The sequence below is a fragment of the Narcine bancroftii genome, chromosome 5 (assembly GCF_036971445.1).
Source record: "Narcine bancroftii isolate sNarBan1 chromosome 5, sNarBan1.hap1, whole genome shotgun sequence".
Lineage (NCBI taxonomy): Eukaryota > Metazoa > Chordata > Chondrichthyes > Torpediniformes > Narcinidae > Narcine > Narcine bancroftii.
In genome coordinates, this window is record NC_091473.1 from 236,921,651 (window position 1) to 236,939,021 (window position 17,371).

The window sequence follows — 17,371 nt, forward strand, 5'->3', positions numbered from 1 at the left end:
TGCCTGTCCCGCATCGGACTGGTCAGCCACAAACGAGCCTGCAGCTGACGTGGACTTTTTACCCCCTCCATAAATCTTCGTCCGCGAAGCCAAGCCAAAGAAGAATTATGGGGAGATAAAGAATGGGTGTTTTATTGCTCTATCTTTTCCTGTTAGGATCGAAAGAGCAAAAGGTGGCATCAGCTTATAAGATTACACTTTTCAAGTTTGCACTCTCTCCCCTTCATTAAGTTTTCCTTCTTAGTTATGGTTAATTGATTCCACTTTTAAATTTCCAGCTTGGACATTATTTCTGAAGTATAGATTGTGCATTTAATCTCAACCTGTTACTGGTAACATTACAAACAACTTAAACAGTTTTAAACTCTCTCCTGCAGCCAAAAGACAGCTCAGGTTATATTAATTACTGAGCGTCTCTACTGTTTCTTAATGGCAGATTTGAAATTGAGAGCGCTGACCAAAACAGAAATCAGATCCCACGTGCCTGACGCATTTACTGGCCGGCCAGCCAAAGACACAATTTAAATTGTTATACACCTCTTAAAGCAATGTTACATTTCCTTCTGTAATTTACAAGATGTTTCATGAAGCAATATTTGAAGTACAAGTTACAGACTATCTTGTATTTTGTTATAACTAATGGAAAAGATGAGGATTGGGAGGAAACTCTTTAGAGTAGTATTCTAAATTTTTCCCAGCACTGTGGATCTCTTTTTCCTTTAATCACCTTCAATCTATGCCCTCTAGTTTTAGACTCCCCTATGTTGGGAAAAGACCTTGACTATCCACACTATCTCTGCCCCACAAAGCCTTATAAACCTCCATAAGGTCACCAGTCAGCGTCCAGTGAGAACAAACCCAGGCTATCCAACCTCTCCTTGTAACTAGAGCTTGCAGTTCCAGGAAATGCATGGTGGATTGCTTCTGCAATCTTTCTAATGCCACTACATTCTCCCTATAGTCTAGCAACCAGAAATGTTATTTTTTAAAATTTAAATTTAGACAGTTATAGGTCATTTTGGCCCACGACTTTGTGCCACCCAATTTACACCCAATTAACCTACACCCCCAGTAGGGGAGGGGCGGGGGAGGAAACCAGAGCCCCCGGGGAAAACCCACGCAGACATGGGGAAGAGAGTACAAACTCCTTACAGCGTGGGATTTGAACCCTGGTCCCAATCGCTGAAGCTGTAAAGGCATTGTGCTAATTACTACACCACTATGCCACCCCCAAATGTCCAGTATACAATACTCCAAATGTGGCTTAACAAACATTTTGTACAAGTGCTGAATGATTTCCCAACTCTTCCACTGAATACCTCAGCATCTGAAAGCAGGCTGGCAAAATATCATGTTTATTGTCTTTTCACCTGTTTCACCATTTTAAGGAGATATAAACTTGCACTGCAAAGTCTCTTGTAAATCCCTACTGTTTTGTGTTTATGTCCTGCCAGTATTTGAAGTCTCAAAAAGCTTTCTCCAATACTTGTCAGTATTACATTCCATCTGGATCATCAGCCCTCTGTATCATGGACAACCTTCTTTGCTATCCTAAAATAAACCACATAGGTCCAAATGCCCATCCCTACCATCTACCATTGGTTACAGACTTGGTTAGGAACACAACCTTCCAACACAACTCAGTCTCTTATCATCAAGTCAATTTTGGATTCATTTTGCCAACACTGTTGGCATAGTGGTTAGCAGAATGCCAGCGATCGAGACTGGGGTTTGAATCCAGCGCTGTCTGGAAGGAGTTTGTATGTTTTCCCCATGTCTGCGTGGGTTTTCTCTGGGGCTCCAGTTTCCTCCCACCGTTTCAAACGTACTGAGGGTGTGGGTTAATTGGGTGGCACGGACTCATGGGCTGAAATGGCCTATTACCATTCTGTATGTCTAAATTTAAAAAAAAAACACCTCAGATTCCATGTGCTTTAATCTTCTGGATCCACCTACCATGCAGGCTCTGATTAAATGCCTTTCTAAAGTCCATGTATACCACATCTATCAAGTCAAGTTTCTTATCATCTGATTGCACAAGTACAACCTGACAAAACAGCATTCTCTGGTCCTCGGTGCAAAACATGCAGACAAACAGTACAAATATTCACATATAAATAAACATTGTTTTGTGAATATGAGAGTCTCAGATGGTTAATGTGAGCAGTTCCTTTGGTTATTCAGCGTTCTCACTATCCGTGGAAAGAAGCTGTTGCTCAGCCTGGTGGTGTTGGCTCTGATTTAGTTGTATCTCTTTCCCGAAGCAAGATGCTGTGTGCAGGGTGGAATCGGTCCTGAATGATTTTGCATGCCCTCTTCAGTCAACGATCCTGGTAGATGGTCAATGGTCACCATACCTTCATGAATTTTCTTAGTTACCTCCTCAAAAAAAAGATAAGAATTGTGCAAGATCTGCACAAAACAATGTTGACTCCCCCTTATCAGTCTCTGCCATTTGAAATGGATGTAAATCCTGTCCCTTGGATTTTCTTCCGATATTTTCCCCTACAACTGATATAAGGCTTAACAACCTGTAGTTTCTTGGCTGATCACTCCTGCCATGGCGAGGGTGGGGTGGGGGGGGGGGCAGGGGCGGGGGGTTGGAATAAAAAACATATACAGTCCTTAAGTCTTCTGACATATCACTCAAGACTAACAAAGCTGTAAAAATCTCGGCAAAAGCCTGAGCATTCCCTTCCATTGCTTCCCATTGCATTTTATTTTTTTAGAAATACAGCACAGTAACAGGCCATTTTGCCCCACAAGTCTGTGCTGCCCAATTTACACCCCATTAACCTACACTCCCGGTACGTTTTGAATGATGGGAGGAAACCAGAGGCCACCGGAGAAAACCCAGGGGAGAAGGTCCAAACTCCTTACAGATAGCGCGGGATTCGATCCCGTCCAGTCCTGATCACTGGCGCTGTAAAGGCTTTCTGCTAACTGCTATGCCAACTGTGCCACCCTGTGCAATAGATTCAGTCAGGGTCTTTAGTTGACCCTTCATGCTCCAGTAGGAATTTTGCTGGGATTAGAAATATTCCCCAAATAGCACTAATAGTGGTGCAATGCTTAGTCCATACTTAGCATTCATGTCCATCATAACTTTTTTTTTCAAACTGGTACATTTAAAAAAAAATTCTTATTCACAGTACGATCAGGTTTTATTAATTTTGTTTCTCCTGAAATATTTTCGTTTAATTTGTTAACATTCTAGCTTAATTTTATTTTTGTCAGACTTAACTTTGCATTCTGCAGGCTTACTGCTTACTGTGCCCACTGTCTTCCTCACATTTTCACTGATAGATCAACGCATTGTGGTGCCACAAATCCTCATGGCGAACCGGCCCCGCTTGTATCGCCACTTGGCGGGGCAGCCATGGGAAAATGGCGTCGTCAGAGGTTTCTCTCTGACTCCAGCATCCTTTCCAGCCCTTAAAAGGGGCGCGCTGAATTTGAATAAAAACAGTCGTTAACGACCCTCAACATGGTGGTTGTGTCTCTCTCACTGCTCACACCACCACAGTGGTGACCCCGACGTGATTTGAACACGCAGCCTTTTGAAACAAGCAGGGCCGGTTCGCCATGAGGATGTGTGCCGCCACAGCATCAATTATTCTACATCTATTACTTCTCTTGGTGGATGACAATAATGTCGGATTATAATGTTAGAGATGTCACAGGTATCCAAGAGAATCATTTGGGAGGGGGGGGGGGGAAGCATAAAAGAGATAATCTTGTATAACCAGAGTTAATCATTAAGATTAGGGTTGGATTTCCCTGGCAACCTAGGGCATCAAGAAAATCCATCCTGGGGGGCATATTATGCACCAGCTATTGAGGTGCTTCTGCTCCTTGTGAAAAATTCTCCTTTCCCCTCCCATTATTTGTAAATCAATTCTTGTATTTGCAATTGTTGAAAGAATTCTGCTTGGTTTGGGCATATGCCTCTTTTAAGGGCTGGTCCATGACATTGCAGTTGTGAGGCTTAGTGCTAGTGGCTGTAAAATCTTACAACAGGTCAATAGAATAAGGCACTGAAACTGAGCCAGGCACAGAAAAACCCTGACGATGCTACTTTGGGAATCCAACCTGAGAAAACTGTGATCTTTGTGTTTTGAAGCAGTGATGTTGTGACACCCAATATTTTTAGCACCAGGAAAAAGTTAAAATAGAACTTTGAGGCTCTTTTTTTGTGACTGAACTTGATCCAGCAATGCCTGTGCTTTGGGAACTCCGAACATTCTGATTAATTTTAAAAAATCACACAGATTCAGTAAGTACAGTATCATTATTTTCTTCCCATTTCCTGAATTTATAATTTTGCTATTTCAATCACATTTATAAACTGGAAATTTTCTTATCCGCTTGAAAGTATGGAATACATTCCAGCAAAATAAAGTGTTTTTTCTCCCTTTCAACCTTGCTCTGTTTGATACTAAACAAGCACACTTTTGGTGCAAATATGTATCTTTTGGGGCTCATAATTGCTGAAAGCCTCCACAGAGAGGCCCAAGGACTCCTTGGGTTTCACATACACATTCAGGGAGACCTGCCTGTTCCTCCTTCACACATAAATTAACTGCCAGAGCTGTGCCTGAATAAATCTGACAACCCACTGCAGGATACTGGAAAGCAATAGCCACTGAACTGTTACATCACAGTGAAACTAATGTATAGATTTAAATTTATGATTTCCTCCAAAATACCACGTTCAAAAGTGGTAAACAGCAGAAGAAAATCTGTAGATATACTATAACATTAAAAATTTAGATGAAAATTCTGGACTCTGATATTTTACCCTCAGAAGTAAAACACAAAAGTCTCCAGATACTGTGGTTGAAGGAAAAACGCAATGCTGGAGAAACTCTACAGGTCAAACAGGTATTTAGCAAACTCGTTTGGGTTTGAGCCCTTCATCAAGCTATCACTCTTACCCTCAGATTACTTTTATTGTTGATGTTAAACTCAAAACTTAATCAGATGAGAAGAACCAATGCAGATTATAAGTCAGAAATCATAATTCATATCACATGCCATTGAGTGCACCTGAGAATTCATTATTTCCTTGAAGATGATTCAGAAAATTTTCACTTTGAAATAAAAAAAATGTCTTTTATTAATCTGTCTGTTATTCATCTTTGACACCAATCTGTCTCATGGGACTCAGACCTGCATGTTTCAATTATCCTTGTAACTACTGTGACCTCGGGCAGCTCCTCTGAGCATTCCTGACATTCTTAAACGTGTAGCCCCTCAACTGTAGAGAAATTGTTTTTGTAGAATTATTGAACTTTATTGAATTTAGTTTGTTCATTATCAGAAAACTAGGAAGACCAAGCAAATTTAAAAATGTTTTAATAGGAAGATTTATTTACTTACCGGTTATGTTTTTTTATCTCAATGAATAGCTTCATCAAAATGAAGCCTTACATTCAGGTCAAATGGAAGCTACATTCACCGTAGGGAGCACCTACATTTGCACTGAGGGCAAAAGCATTTGATATTCATGGAAAATACTGGAATTTGCACCTTTTATTTTAAGATTTAATAAGTTTTAGCTCTGTGTCATTGTTTTCATTCAGTTAATTAATGCATGGGATAGATTTTCCATCCTAATATCTTGAGTATTTAATGAGAACTGGACTCACTTTGTTATTAGTTTGGTGAAACCATCCTTTTATATGTGGTATCCTATCCCTTGTTATTAGTGCCTAGGGAAGTAAAAGGCACAATGAAAAATTTGCATTCCATCTGTTCCTGAACACATTATGCAGAAATTCAGTTCATTCACAAACTCAGAATGGAACCATACAATTGACACTTGAAGTAGAAACACATTTGTCATTATCAAACAGGTAGTTTTTTTTTGATAATCCCATTTTGGATATTGGCTCATCTCAAATCAAGAATCATATCAGATTTAAAATAGCAATTATTCTGGGAATATATCACACAGCTGTGGGTGAATCAGTTTTCTCTTGAGAGGCTTCTGGGTTAACATTTTCAATTATTATCCATTTCACCATTGCTTAAATTATTAGGTTGTCTAGCTATGGTAAGTTTCAAATTATTATGATTCCATTTAACACTTTCCTATGGTTCAGATTATTTCTTGATTTTGGACACATCATGGTAACAGACCCTTCTGGCCCAAGAGCACGTGCTGCCCTATTATACCTCAATTAACCTACAACCCCTGTATGTTTTGAAGGGTGGGAGGAAATGGGAGCACCCGGAGGAAACCCACGCAGACGTGGGGTAAATATACAAACTTCTCAGACAACATCTGATTGGAACCCAGGTTGTTGGCGCTGTAATAGCGATGTACTAATTGCTATGCTAACCATGCCTGCTGAGTATTTCCAGTACTTTCTGGTTTACTTCAGATGGTTTGGGTGATAGAGCAACAAAGGAAAATTCCCAATCAACTTTCGTGTGATTTCCACACAATATAGTTTTATGAGATGTGAAGGTTTCTGTGGGGGAAAAATTGAGGCCAGTTAAGATTTATTCTATGATTACATATTTACAGTAAGATAATTGGGGTGGCACAATGAGGCAGTTAGGGGGCCTCTGTATCAGCATTCCAGCAATCCTGACTCGTGCTGTTTTTATGTGGCTCTACCTATAGTTGCTTAGGTGTCCCTCGGGTGATCCAGTCTCTACCTATTCCTCCAATATCTCAAAGATGTGCTGGTTAACTGGCCACTGTAATTGTACCCACTGTATAGGTGAGTGGTAGAATCTGTGGGAGATTCAATGGGGATATTTGGAAAATAAAATTGGATTTGGATAGGATTGATGAAAATGGGTGCTTTATGGTTGCTATGGATTCAGTGGGCCAAGGCCGTTTCTGTGGTGAATCTTTGGGACTGTACAATCAATCTTGAAAGGATGACTAGTTTATATACTATGGAGTCTCTCATGAAGGAGTTGACAATTTTAAAAAAAATTGGAGAAAAAAGTATAAGTCAGGAGTAGGCAGAGTGTTACTGAGCAATACTCATTGCTCAGTCCTCAAAATTCAGGATGGACTGAGATCAGACTAAGTAACTCCTGAGGAGCAAGGCAGTGGACATTCCAGACTAAGCCAAATTGGCTTAAGCCAATTTGGCCTTAAGCCAAATTTTGGGTTCCATCTGGATTTTAATTTTATATCGCTATTCATACTATTTATAGTTATGATTTTTTTAATGTCTGTTTAATGGCATAAATTTTGTACAAAAAAGCAGGCCACCTTGTCATAGCAATGATTATCAAATGGATTTTCTCTTAGCATTGTAAATGCCAAGCATTGACAGAGTTGAATCTTCCTCCACAGGATGTAGTTTAACAGAAATTTTGAAAGAAGTACAAAGGTAAAGCGGCACATATGTTACTGATGATGACTTTTTAACGCAGATGAGCTGAAAGTTCTCTCCTTTTCAAATATCAATTATTTATCTTAGCTTTGGACCTCCTGGAGAAAATGTTAGTATTGGATGCAGACCAGCGGTTATCAGCTGCAGAAGCTCTGAGGCATCCCTACTTTGAACCATTCAGAGAGCCAGAGGATGAGACTAAACCTGAGCAATTTGATGATTCTTTGGACCAGATGAAATTGTCAGTTGATCTGTGGAAAAGTAAGTGATTGTAGAATGGCTAGTATGGTACTTAATTTCACATTAATTTGCATGTCTCAAATAAATGCTTATTCATTTGAATGACATTATTCCAAATAAATAAAAGATAGATTGTTTGTGCCTTTGCCATGTTCCTATTAGTTTATGGGATATTAACAAAGCAAAACAGTTCAAGGAATTATAAAATACTTTCAAAGAAACTATTTAAAAATTATTATTTTAATCAAGACTTTTCAAGAATATAAATGGTTAAAATGCTTAGATGCAAATTGTTACATTATGTCTGTACATCAGAAAAACATCTAAAAGAATACTATTATTTTCAGGACATGCATTTCAGGAGGTGATGAGATTTGTTCCTTTATCCAGTCTAAACAGGATGCCCAAGGAAACAGCATTGTAGTTCTGTGCCCTACCTACTGTCTCATGCTGTCTGACTTGCATTTGTTGTATTAAAATTTGAATCGTACATGCATGTTTATAAATTACAGATTTTCATCCATGCTAGATTTTTAACATTTTAAATAACATGTACTGTATATGTTAATAATCAACTTCAGTTGAGCATTTTGTAAAATGGCTGATGACATCAAGAGTAATTGACAGGAAAACTAGATGTAAATATAATCATTTTTATAACCTCTCTAGGATGGCTAATAAACAAAATGTTCAATGTATGGTCAGTGGAGTAAACTTTTGTTTTCTTTGAACTTGCAGAAGACTTATTTTCTGTAGCATCCATAGATTAGTTGCCCACGAAATTGCACCTCCTTCAGCATCCATGATAATAATCTGATTCATTGGCATCCGATCAACCACATTAGATATTCCTCCAATGGTGTGTTGGGTCAGGTAATAAGAAAAATTATAAGCACTCTATAGAAAGTACATAATTTATTGTACAGAAGACCAAGACAAAGAAGCGCAGTCTCATCAAGCTTTATATGATTGCTATAAATTTCCTCACTGTAAATCTTCTCACTGTGAATCCATTTGCCTTAGTCTTGCATGTTAGTTTTCAGTTACTTGTGTTCAAGCACACCCACATCCCAAGTAGTCGAGACAAACAGCATCTTGACATTTGTGTTATGAACCACACATAACAAACAGCAGTAGGCAATGAACCCAACAGTATTTTAAAATTAAACACTAACTCTTAAGCATAGTATAAGAGTTAAGACCATAGTTTAACACTAAATCTATCCCCAACTATGCACAGGTGTGTATGACATACCCAAATCATTACAATCTAGGCCAAAATCTAGAAAGTTACTTCAAAGTTCAGTGTTGAAGCATAGGCCTTTGAAATTTGATGCGCAGAATTAATGATGAACTGATGGGACGACTGGAGTTGTCGATGCTACAGACTCAGAAATTATCCTTGTGTTGCCTTTGAAATGTCCATCCACACGAGCTGTGGTCTAACACTCGTGGTCCTTTTGTAGGCAAGACTCCACAAAGCTTCCAAGACCCTGGCACTGTTTTTTCCAAGTGACCTTCACTGTTAGTCACAATCAAAATGAAGCAAATTGTTTCCCAAAAGACCCTCCTGGCACAGGTCAATCCACCAAAAAGGCCCAGACATTCACAGAGCGTGCTTTGCTCTGAATTCCACAAAAATGCTGGCCACGAGAGATGCTTCAAAAAGCTGCTTTCACTTCAGCATCAGAATGGTTCTCCCTTGTAAAATCACGAGTGTCTTTGCAAATGTATCAAATCTGGAATAGACTGTGACAAACCTTCCCTCAGTTCTTCCAACGTATCGTAACTTGTGATGTGGCTTGTGTGAAATGTTAACTATGACTATTCAGTTCCTCCTGTCTATACTATCCCTTAGAGATAATCCCATTTTACTAAAACAGGAGCTTGTAATAGTTGGAAAGGGATTAAAAATAAGAGGGGTTTGTTACAGTTATATAGGTGAAACTACACAAGAAAATCAGTGCAGCTTTGGCCCACATATCCAAAAACAGATATGATAGCATTGGAGGCAGTCTGAATGGGATTCACTGGTTAAATTGGGATAAGTGGGTCATCCTATCATTTGAGGTCTGTATTCCATGAAATTTCTAAGCATAAGGTGTGGCCTTGTTCAAATATCTAAGGGGACAAATGATTGAGATATTACTTCCACTAAAGAGTGATATGAACAAATTTGTAAAAATAAGGGACCATTCATTGAAAGCAGCAGTGTGTAGGAATTTCTTTACTGAGAGGGTAGTAAATATCAGGAATTTTCTACACACTCATAATATATTTTAAGCAATATTTAGAGATCTTTGGCTTGGCTTCGCAGACTAAGATTTATGGAGGGGTAAATGTCCACGTCAGCTGGAGGCTCGTTTGTGGCTGACAAGTCCGAGGCGGGACAGGCAGACACGGTTGCAGCGGTTGCAGGGGAAATTTGGTTGGTTGGGGTTGGGTTTTTCCTCCTTTGTCTTTTGTCAGTGAGGTGGGCTCTGTGGTCTTCTTCAAAGGAGATTGTTGCCCGCCGAACTGTGAGGCGCCAAGATGCAGTTTGAGGCGATATCAGCCCACTGGCGGTGGTCAATGTGGCAGGCACCAAGAGATTTCTTTAGGCAGTCCTTGTACCTCTTCTTTGGTGCACCTCTGTCACGGTGGCCAGTGGAGAGCTCGCCATATAACACGATCTTGGGAAGGCGATGGTCCTCCATTCTGGAGATGTGACCTACCCAGCGCGGTTGGATCTTCAGCAGCGTGGATTCGATGCTGTCGGCCTCTGCCATCTCGAGTACTTCGATGTTAGGGATGAAGCCGCTCCAATGAATGTCGAAGATGGAGCGGAGACAACGTTGGTGGAAGCGTTCTAGGAGCCGTAGGTGATGCCGGTAGAGGATCCATGATTCGGAGCCGAACAGGAGTGTGGGTATGACAATGGCTCTGTATACGCTAATCTTTGTGTGGTTTTTCAGTTGATTGTTTTTCCAGACTCTTTTGTGTAGATTTCCAAAGGCGCTATTTGCCTTGGCGAGTCTGTTGTCTATCTCGTTGTCGATCCTTGCATCCGATGAAATGGTGCAGCTGAGATAGGTAAACTGGTTGACCGTTTTGAGTTTTGTGTGCCCGATGGAGATGTGGGGGGGGGGGGGGGCGGCTGATAGTCATGGTGGGGAGCTGGCTGATGGAGGACCTCAGTTTTCTTCAGGCTGACTTCCAAGCCAAACATTTTGGCAGTTTCCGCAAAACAGGACGTCAAGTGCTGAAGAGCTGGCTCTGAATGGGCAACTAAAGATACCAACTAGAGAAAGTACAATAGTGGATTTCATATTGGGGAATGAGACAGGACAGGTGACAAAAGTATGAGTAGGGAGACATTTTGGGTCCGGTGATCATAATGCCATTAGTTTGAAGTTAATTATGGAGAAGGATAGGTTTGAGCCTCGGGTTAAGATTCTAAATTGGCAAAAGGCCAATTTTGAGGAAATGATTTAAATGCATGGATTGGGATACATTGTCTTCCAGCAAGGATGAGTGAGGGAAGTGGAGAATCTTCAAAGGTGAAATTTTGAGAGAACCGAGTTTGTATATTCCTGTCAGGATCAAAGGCAAGGTTAGAAGGTATAGGGAAACTTTGTTTTTGAGGGCTATTGAGAATCTGGTTTGAAAGAAGAGAGAAGTGTGTAACTGCTATAGACAACATGGAGCAAATGAGGTACATGAGTTCAAAAAATGAAAAAAAAACAAGAAGTCAGTAAGGCTAAAAGAAGCTATGAGGTTGCTTTGGCAGACAATGTGAAGGAAAATTCTAAGGGTTTCTACAGCTATATTAAGAGCAAAAGGAAAGTAAAGGACAAAATTGGCCCCCTTGAAGATCAGAGTGATTGGCTTTGTATAGAGCCAAAAGAGATGGGGGCAATCTTGAATGTTTTTTTTTTCATCAGTATTCACTCAGGAAATAGGCGCAGAGTCGTGGGAAGTAAGGAAAACAAGCAGTGAGATCATGGAACCTATACAGATTAAAGAGGAGTGTTATGTACTTAGCAGCAATAGAAAATTACCCAAGACAGTGTTATATTTAAAATAATATTTTTATTATTAATTACCAATATGGTACCATATCTAACTTATCTAAACTTACCTAACTTAACGTTCAACTATGCATAAATATAAATATGTGTGGAAATACTCCAAGCCATTACAGCTTAGGCTCAATTCTGGTTCAGTCTCAGAAAATTCAGTGTTGACATGCAGGCTTTAAATTGATCGAAGTAATCATGGAATAGGTTGAAGAGACTGGGTTGACATCTTTGTCGAGGTGCTTCCAAAGAATTGTCCTTTTCAGACAAGTGACATTCAAAACTCTCCTTCTTGCATAGGGAACACGAAACAAGGGATTTTCATAAATCAACTACAACCCTTTTGTGGGTCAGCCGAAATAGTGACTTTCCCTTTTGGTTATGGTGTGGCACACTAATCTCCCTTCAAAAGTGACCATTCCTTTGGCCATTTCAGCGCAGTATCCCTTGAGAGATGTTTCTCCAAGTGCTGCTTCCTTAAAACGGGCCCAGATCAAACAGAGTAATGTTTCTGTAACATGTAGGTCATATGGTCTCTGCACCTGTGTTTTCCAGGGCCACTTCCTCTCTCTCCAGAAGTAGCAAATTTGAGTATACACTGTCCCCAGCCTGTCAGCCCAGTCAATCTCCAAAGTTTGCAGCTTGATTTGTTCTCGTAAAGTGACAGTCCCACTCAAATTAAAATGAACTTGGAGCATGTAATAGGAGGAAGTGCTTGCTGTCTTAAAGAAAATAAGGGTGGATAAATCTCCAGGGCCTGAAATGTTATTTCCTCAGACCTGAGGGAGGCTAGTGCAGAAATTGCAGGGGCTCTGGCAGAAATGTTTAAAATGTCCTTAGTCACGGGTGTGGTGCCAGAGGATTGGAGGGTAGCTCACATCGTTCCATTGTTTAAAAAAGGTAATTGTAGGCATCATAAGCCTGATGTCAGTGGTAAATTATTGAAAAGTATTCTAAGAGATCAGATATATAATTATTTTGATAGGCAGGGAGTGATTAGGGATAATCAACATGGTTTTGTGCATGGTCGTGTTTAACTAATCTTAAAAATTTTTCAAGGTTACTAGGAAAGTTAACAAAGATAAGGCTGCGGATGTCGTCTACATGGACTTTAGTAAGGTCTTGCGTGGGACGTTAGACAGGAAGGTTCAGATGTTAGGTATTCATGGTGAAGTAGTGAACTGGATTCGACAATTGGACAGAAGCTAGAGAGTGGTGGTGGAAGATTGCTTCTCAGATTGGAGGTATCTATTGACGTGCCTCAGGTCAGTTTTGGGACCATTATTATTTGTGATCTATATCAATGATCTGGATGATAATGTGGTAAATTAGATCAGCAAGTTTGCAGATGACACTAAGATTGGAGGTTGTGGACAGCAAGGAAGGTTTTCAAAGCTTGCAGAGGGATCTGGACCAGCTGGTAAAAAAAGGGCTGAAAAATGGCAGATGGAGTTTAGTGCAGGTAAGTGTGAGGTGTTGGATTTCAGAAGGACAAACCAAGAAAGGACGTAAATGGTAGGGCACTGAGGAATGAAGTAGGACAGAGGGATCTGGGAAAACAGATACTCGATTCCTTGAATGTGGCATCACAGGAGGATAGGATTACAAAGAGAACTTTTGGCACGTTGGCCTTCATAAATAAAAATATTGAGTACAGGAATTGGGACGTTGTATTAAAGCTGTACAAGACCTCGGTGAGTCCAAATGTGGGGTATTGTGTGCATTTTTGGTCACCCATTAAAGATGAAAATAGTGCAGAGAAGATTTACTAGGATGTTGCCCAGACTTCAAGAACTGAACTACGGGGGAAGATTAAACAGGTTAGAACTTTATTTCCTGGAACATAGAAGAATGAGGGGGGGATTTGATAGGGGTATTTAAAATTATGAAGGGGATAGACAGAGTAAATGTAGATAGGCTTTTTCCACTGAGGGTAGGTGAAAGGGGAGAAGTTTTGGAGGATTATGAAGGGAACCTTCTTCACACAGAGTGGTGGGAGTGTGGAATGAGCTTCTAGCTGAACTGGTAAATACAGGGTCAATTTTAACATCTAAGAAGAATTGAACAGGTACATGGATGGAGGGCTATGGGCTGGGTGTAAGTCAGTGGGACTAGGAAAATAATGGTTCAGCACAGACTAGAGTAGGCAAGGTGGCCTGTTTCTGTGGTTCTATGGATTTAAATATTTGAAAGAATATGCAATTGAGGATTATGGGGAATTGGCAGAGGAGGTGAGACAATGATCGCATAGATTAGCAGGGCAGGCTTGAAGGCCTACTCCTGCTCCTATATTGTTGTGTTTTGTGTATTCTTTGAGCATCAACATGTAATAAATTCTTATTACTGCTAGAATTGCTCAGTATTTTGTAGTCTTTTATGGTTTTCTTAAAAAAATAATTTGAAATTTGATTTTTTTCCCCCCTCTATTTGTACATTTGGTTTGTTTTGGTTTTTATAAGATGCCCATTATTCATACTTTTAACTTTGGAATATTCAAGGTTTGTAGAATTTTCTTTTTTTAAGTTTGTCTTTAAATTTATCGTTCCAATTATTTTGCTCTTTTCCAACCTATTACCTCAATGCATAACCATTATGTAATTCTCAATCCGAATCTTCTCCATCACTTGTTTTTCTTTTCCTCTCCCAACTGTATCCACCTACTACCTATTATGTTAGCCTGTGCTGCTCCCTCAACCTATTTCCTCTTATCTGTTAGCTTGTGCTCCTCCTTCTTCCCCCACCCCTCAGATGTCTACCTGTTTTATTCAGATTGTTGACAAAAAACTCAAGCCCAAAATGTTGTCTTTTCCTTCCAATAGATGCTGTGTGACCTGCTGAGTTTTTTCAGCAATTTTATATATTGCATTCAACTCAACATCTGTAGATTTTTATTGTTAACTTTAACCATTTACTACTGTGATCTCCATTAACATTATTATTACTAGCAATGAAAGGTTCTGCAATCATAACAATCTCCAAATTAGAAAACATGACTTCAGATTTGGTTATTCATGTTAACAAAAAATAGCTGCTTTGTTTGCTGAAGAAACCAGCAACATAAATTGAAGGTAATCAGAAACCAATTCTGCACAAAAAAGACAATTTTTAATATGAATCTGTATGAATCATAGGATATATTTCCTTTGATGGCATCTAGTTTGGAAAATAGACAGTTATCGTGGTAACGGAGATGTATGGAGAACTGTAGGTGTATGGGGCAACATAATGAAGCAGTGCAACTTGGAAAAAAGTGTAGATAATCCTCAAACTCTGAGCTACAAGCTGTTGCTAATGTGGGTAAATGTCAGTGGTATGAACAACTCTTTTTTCTTTGGCTTGGCTTCGCAGACGAAGATTTATGGAGGGGTATTTCCACGTCTGCTGCAGGCTCATTGGTGACTGACAAGTCCGATGTGGAACAGGCAGACACGGTTACAGCGGTTGCAAGGGAAAATTGGTTGGTTGGGGTTGAACAACTATAGGCTATGTAATATGTATGTGAGAATTGTAATAGTAGAAACAAAAAATGCCTTTACTGTAAATCTGAATTAAAATAAATCCTAGAAACTCTCTAATCCAGACCACCACTGGAGAGAGTGAAAAAGATTTAAATGTTTCAGATCTGAGTTTTGGACCTGGAATGTTAAATGCTGAGTGTTTCCAGTACTTTCAGTTTTTATTTGTGATTAACCACATGTCATATTGCATTTATGACAATATTGGCTATTAATCTGTCATGGTACTTTTGTTTGTGGTGTTGGCATCCTTGAACCTGCAAAACACAATAGCACTGATGAATCAATTTTAATTATCTCCTCAAGCAAGATGCAACTGAGGCAAAATGAATTCCATGAATGGTGATGAATCAAGATGAATACTGGGGAAAAAAAACCTAGAAAAATAATTAATACGAGGAACTCAAACGATACTGCCGAGATACAAATGGCACTTCCACTTCAATAACTAATTAAAGATGCATATTACTCTTTAATTTCGATTGTTAGATGGAATTTAGTGGAAAAATTTTTGCCCAATATTTGCCAAGATGAACAAAATCTGTGAAGGTTATCTAACTCTGTGTAATTTCATTCACAAGTGGTTGGAGTCAAAATAATATTAAACCATACTGAGCACAAACCATTCAAAGTGGCAGATCGCAAATCCATGCAGGTCTGCGACTTTTACATTACTTAAAAAAAACCCAGCATATTGAGCAGTAAAACCCAGTATCGTTTTTCTTTTTAAAGCCCTTTGAATCAATGTCCCCAACTTTACCAATTTTGTAGGACCATTACAATGTGATTCATCACCCAAAGTGAACCCAACTCTCAACAGTATCCTTCTTTCCACCATCATGTCACCTGCACTTTAGATTGGCACACAATTTCACACCTTTTCCAAGACACATGGTTGGAATGGTAGCAGTATTAATTTTTTTTTCATGATGTTTAGGAATGAAATCCTTGAGCGGGACATCGCAGAATGTAAACACTTCAAGGGCAAAGATTTTTTATATATGCATTAAAAAAAAAAGCATGCATTCTGGTTTTAGTGCCTTCTTCCCCAAAAGGGGTCGAGCAGCAGCTGCGGAGGCGAAAGGGGTGCATGCACCCAGGTCCGGGACTCTGCCCTGGGCTGCTTGCTGCGTGTTCTGATGTTCGCAGTCGTTGGGAAGCCTCAAGGACAGGGAGAGGTGGGGCAAGTCCCCGCTCTCCTTGGAATGTGCCACTCATTGCCGAAGTTTACAAACTTTCCTTGGGGTGATCCTTCCTCACCATCGGCGACCCCCTCCGAACTGACCATCACCGGCCAGGTCTTGCAAATGCCTTTCAAGTCCTTGCGTCCCTTGCACTGCCCCGAGCATCGTCAGGTCACGGACAATGACGACCACAGCTTGGCACACAGCCCCCCCCCACCCAAAAAAAATCATGGAACGACTCCCCTCCACCCAAGGCTCCGCTTGGATGAATTGGGGGGGGGGCAGTTTTTAAACCCCGTCCCGACCTTGCCGACTTGTCGGACCTCCCTCCGTCCTCCTCCCTCCGTCCTCCTCCCTCCCATCTGCCGCCGTCCGTCCCTCCGTCCTCCTCCCTCCCATCTGCCGCCGTCCGTCCCTCCGCCGCCGCCGCCGCACGGGGTTTCCCGTTTGCTCGGGTCATGCGCAGGGGCGGGTCCGGCCTGTGATTGAAAAGCTTCCCCCCTCCCCCCCTCTCTCTCTCTCTCTACCCACCCCCTTCCCCCCCCCTACCCCTCCCCCCCCCCCCCCTCAACCAGCGGCAAGGGTTCGCGTTTCTCCCGCTACCTTACGTGCTCTGGCTTCCACTCCGTCCTCCATCAAAGTCCGTCTTTGTTGACGCCGGAACATCCTCGGGCGCCATGAAACGCTCCGACCGAAAGGGACGACACACTCGGCGTTGAACAACGGTCGCCGGGCGGCAGCTCCCAGACGCCTCGGGGCTGCCATTAAACATTATTGCGGCCGGGAGGAATTTTTCTCCCCCCCCCCCCTCCTCCTCCTTCCCTCCCCCCCCTCCTCCTCCTTCCCTCCCCCCCCTCCTCCTCCTTCCCTCCCCCCCCCCCTTCCCCTCATCCTCCTTCCCCCCCCCCCCCCCCCCCTTGCTCGTCTCGCGTCCAAGGTAAATGGCGTTTGTAACACGTCGATGCGCGCGTTTGCTGGCCGGTCAGGGTGGGTGGAGGTGAGGGTGGGGT

At 41.1% G+C, this 17,371-nt stretch overlaps 2 protein-coding genes and 1 long non-coding RNA gene across 5 annotated transcripts in view; 2 read left to right on the top strand and 1 right to left on the bottom strand.

The window, feature by feature from the left end:
* mapk14b (mitogen-activated protein kinase 14b) overlaps positions 1 to 8,303 on the top strand; it is a 126,210-nt gene extending 117,907 nt beyond the window's left edge. The window contains exons 11-12 of one of the 2 annotated variants that reach the window (XM_069941753.1): positions 7,452 to 7,625; positions 7,952 to 8,302. In XM_069941753.1, the coding sequence (XP_069797854.1) occupies positions 7,452 to 7,625; positions 7,952 to 8,028 (251 nt within the window). In that variant the 3' untranslated portion in view covers positions 8,029 to 8,302. Of the gene's footprint in view, positions 1 to 7,451; positions 7,626 to 7,951 lie in introns of both variants that reach the window. The other variant, XM_069941751.1, reaches the window with a different exon arrangement.
* Positions 8,304 to 11,655: 3,352 nt separating this feature from the next.
* Positions 11,656 to 17,177, bottom strand: LOC138765074 (uncharacterized). Of its 2 annotated transcripts, none has more exons than XR_011358458.1 (2): positions 16,970 to 17,177; positions 11,656 to 15,434 (listed from the first exon to the last, which is right to left on the bottom strand). It is a non-coding gene; the product is annotated as an uncharacterized lncRNA (long non-coding RNA). The 2 variants fall into 2 exon arrangements; XR_011358457.1 differs by having other exon boundaries at positions 16,965 to 17,177.
* The window catches only part of brpf3b (bromodomain and PHD finger containing, 3b), a 96,532-nt gene continuing 96,065 nt past the window's right edge, over positions 16,905 to 17,371 (top strand). Inside the window, exon 1 of the transcript XR_011358452.1 lies at positions 16,905 to 17,298. The gene's annotated coding sequence lies outside the window, so the exon portion shown is untranslated. The remainder of the gene's footprint in view (positions 17,299 to 17,371) is intronic.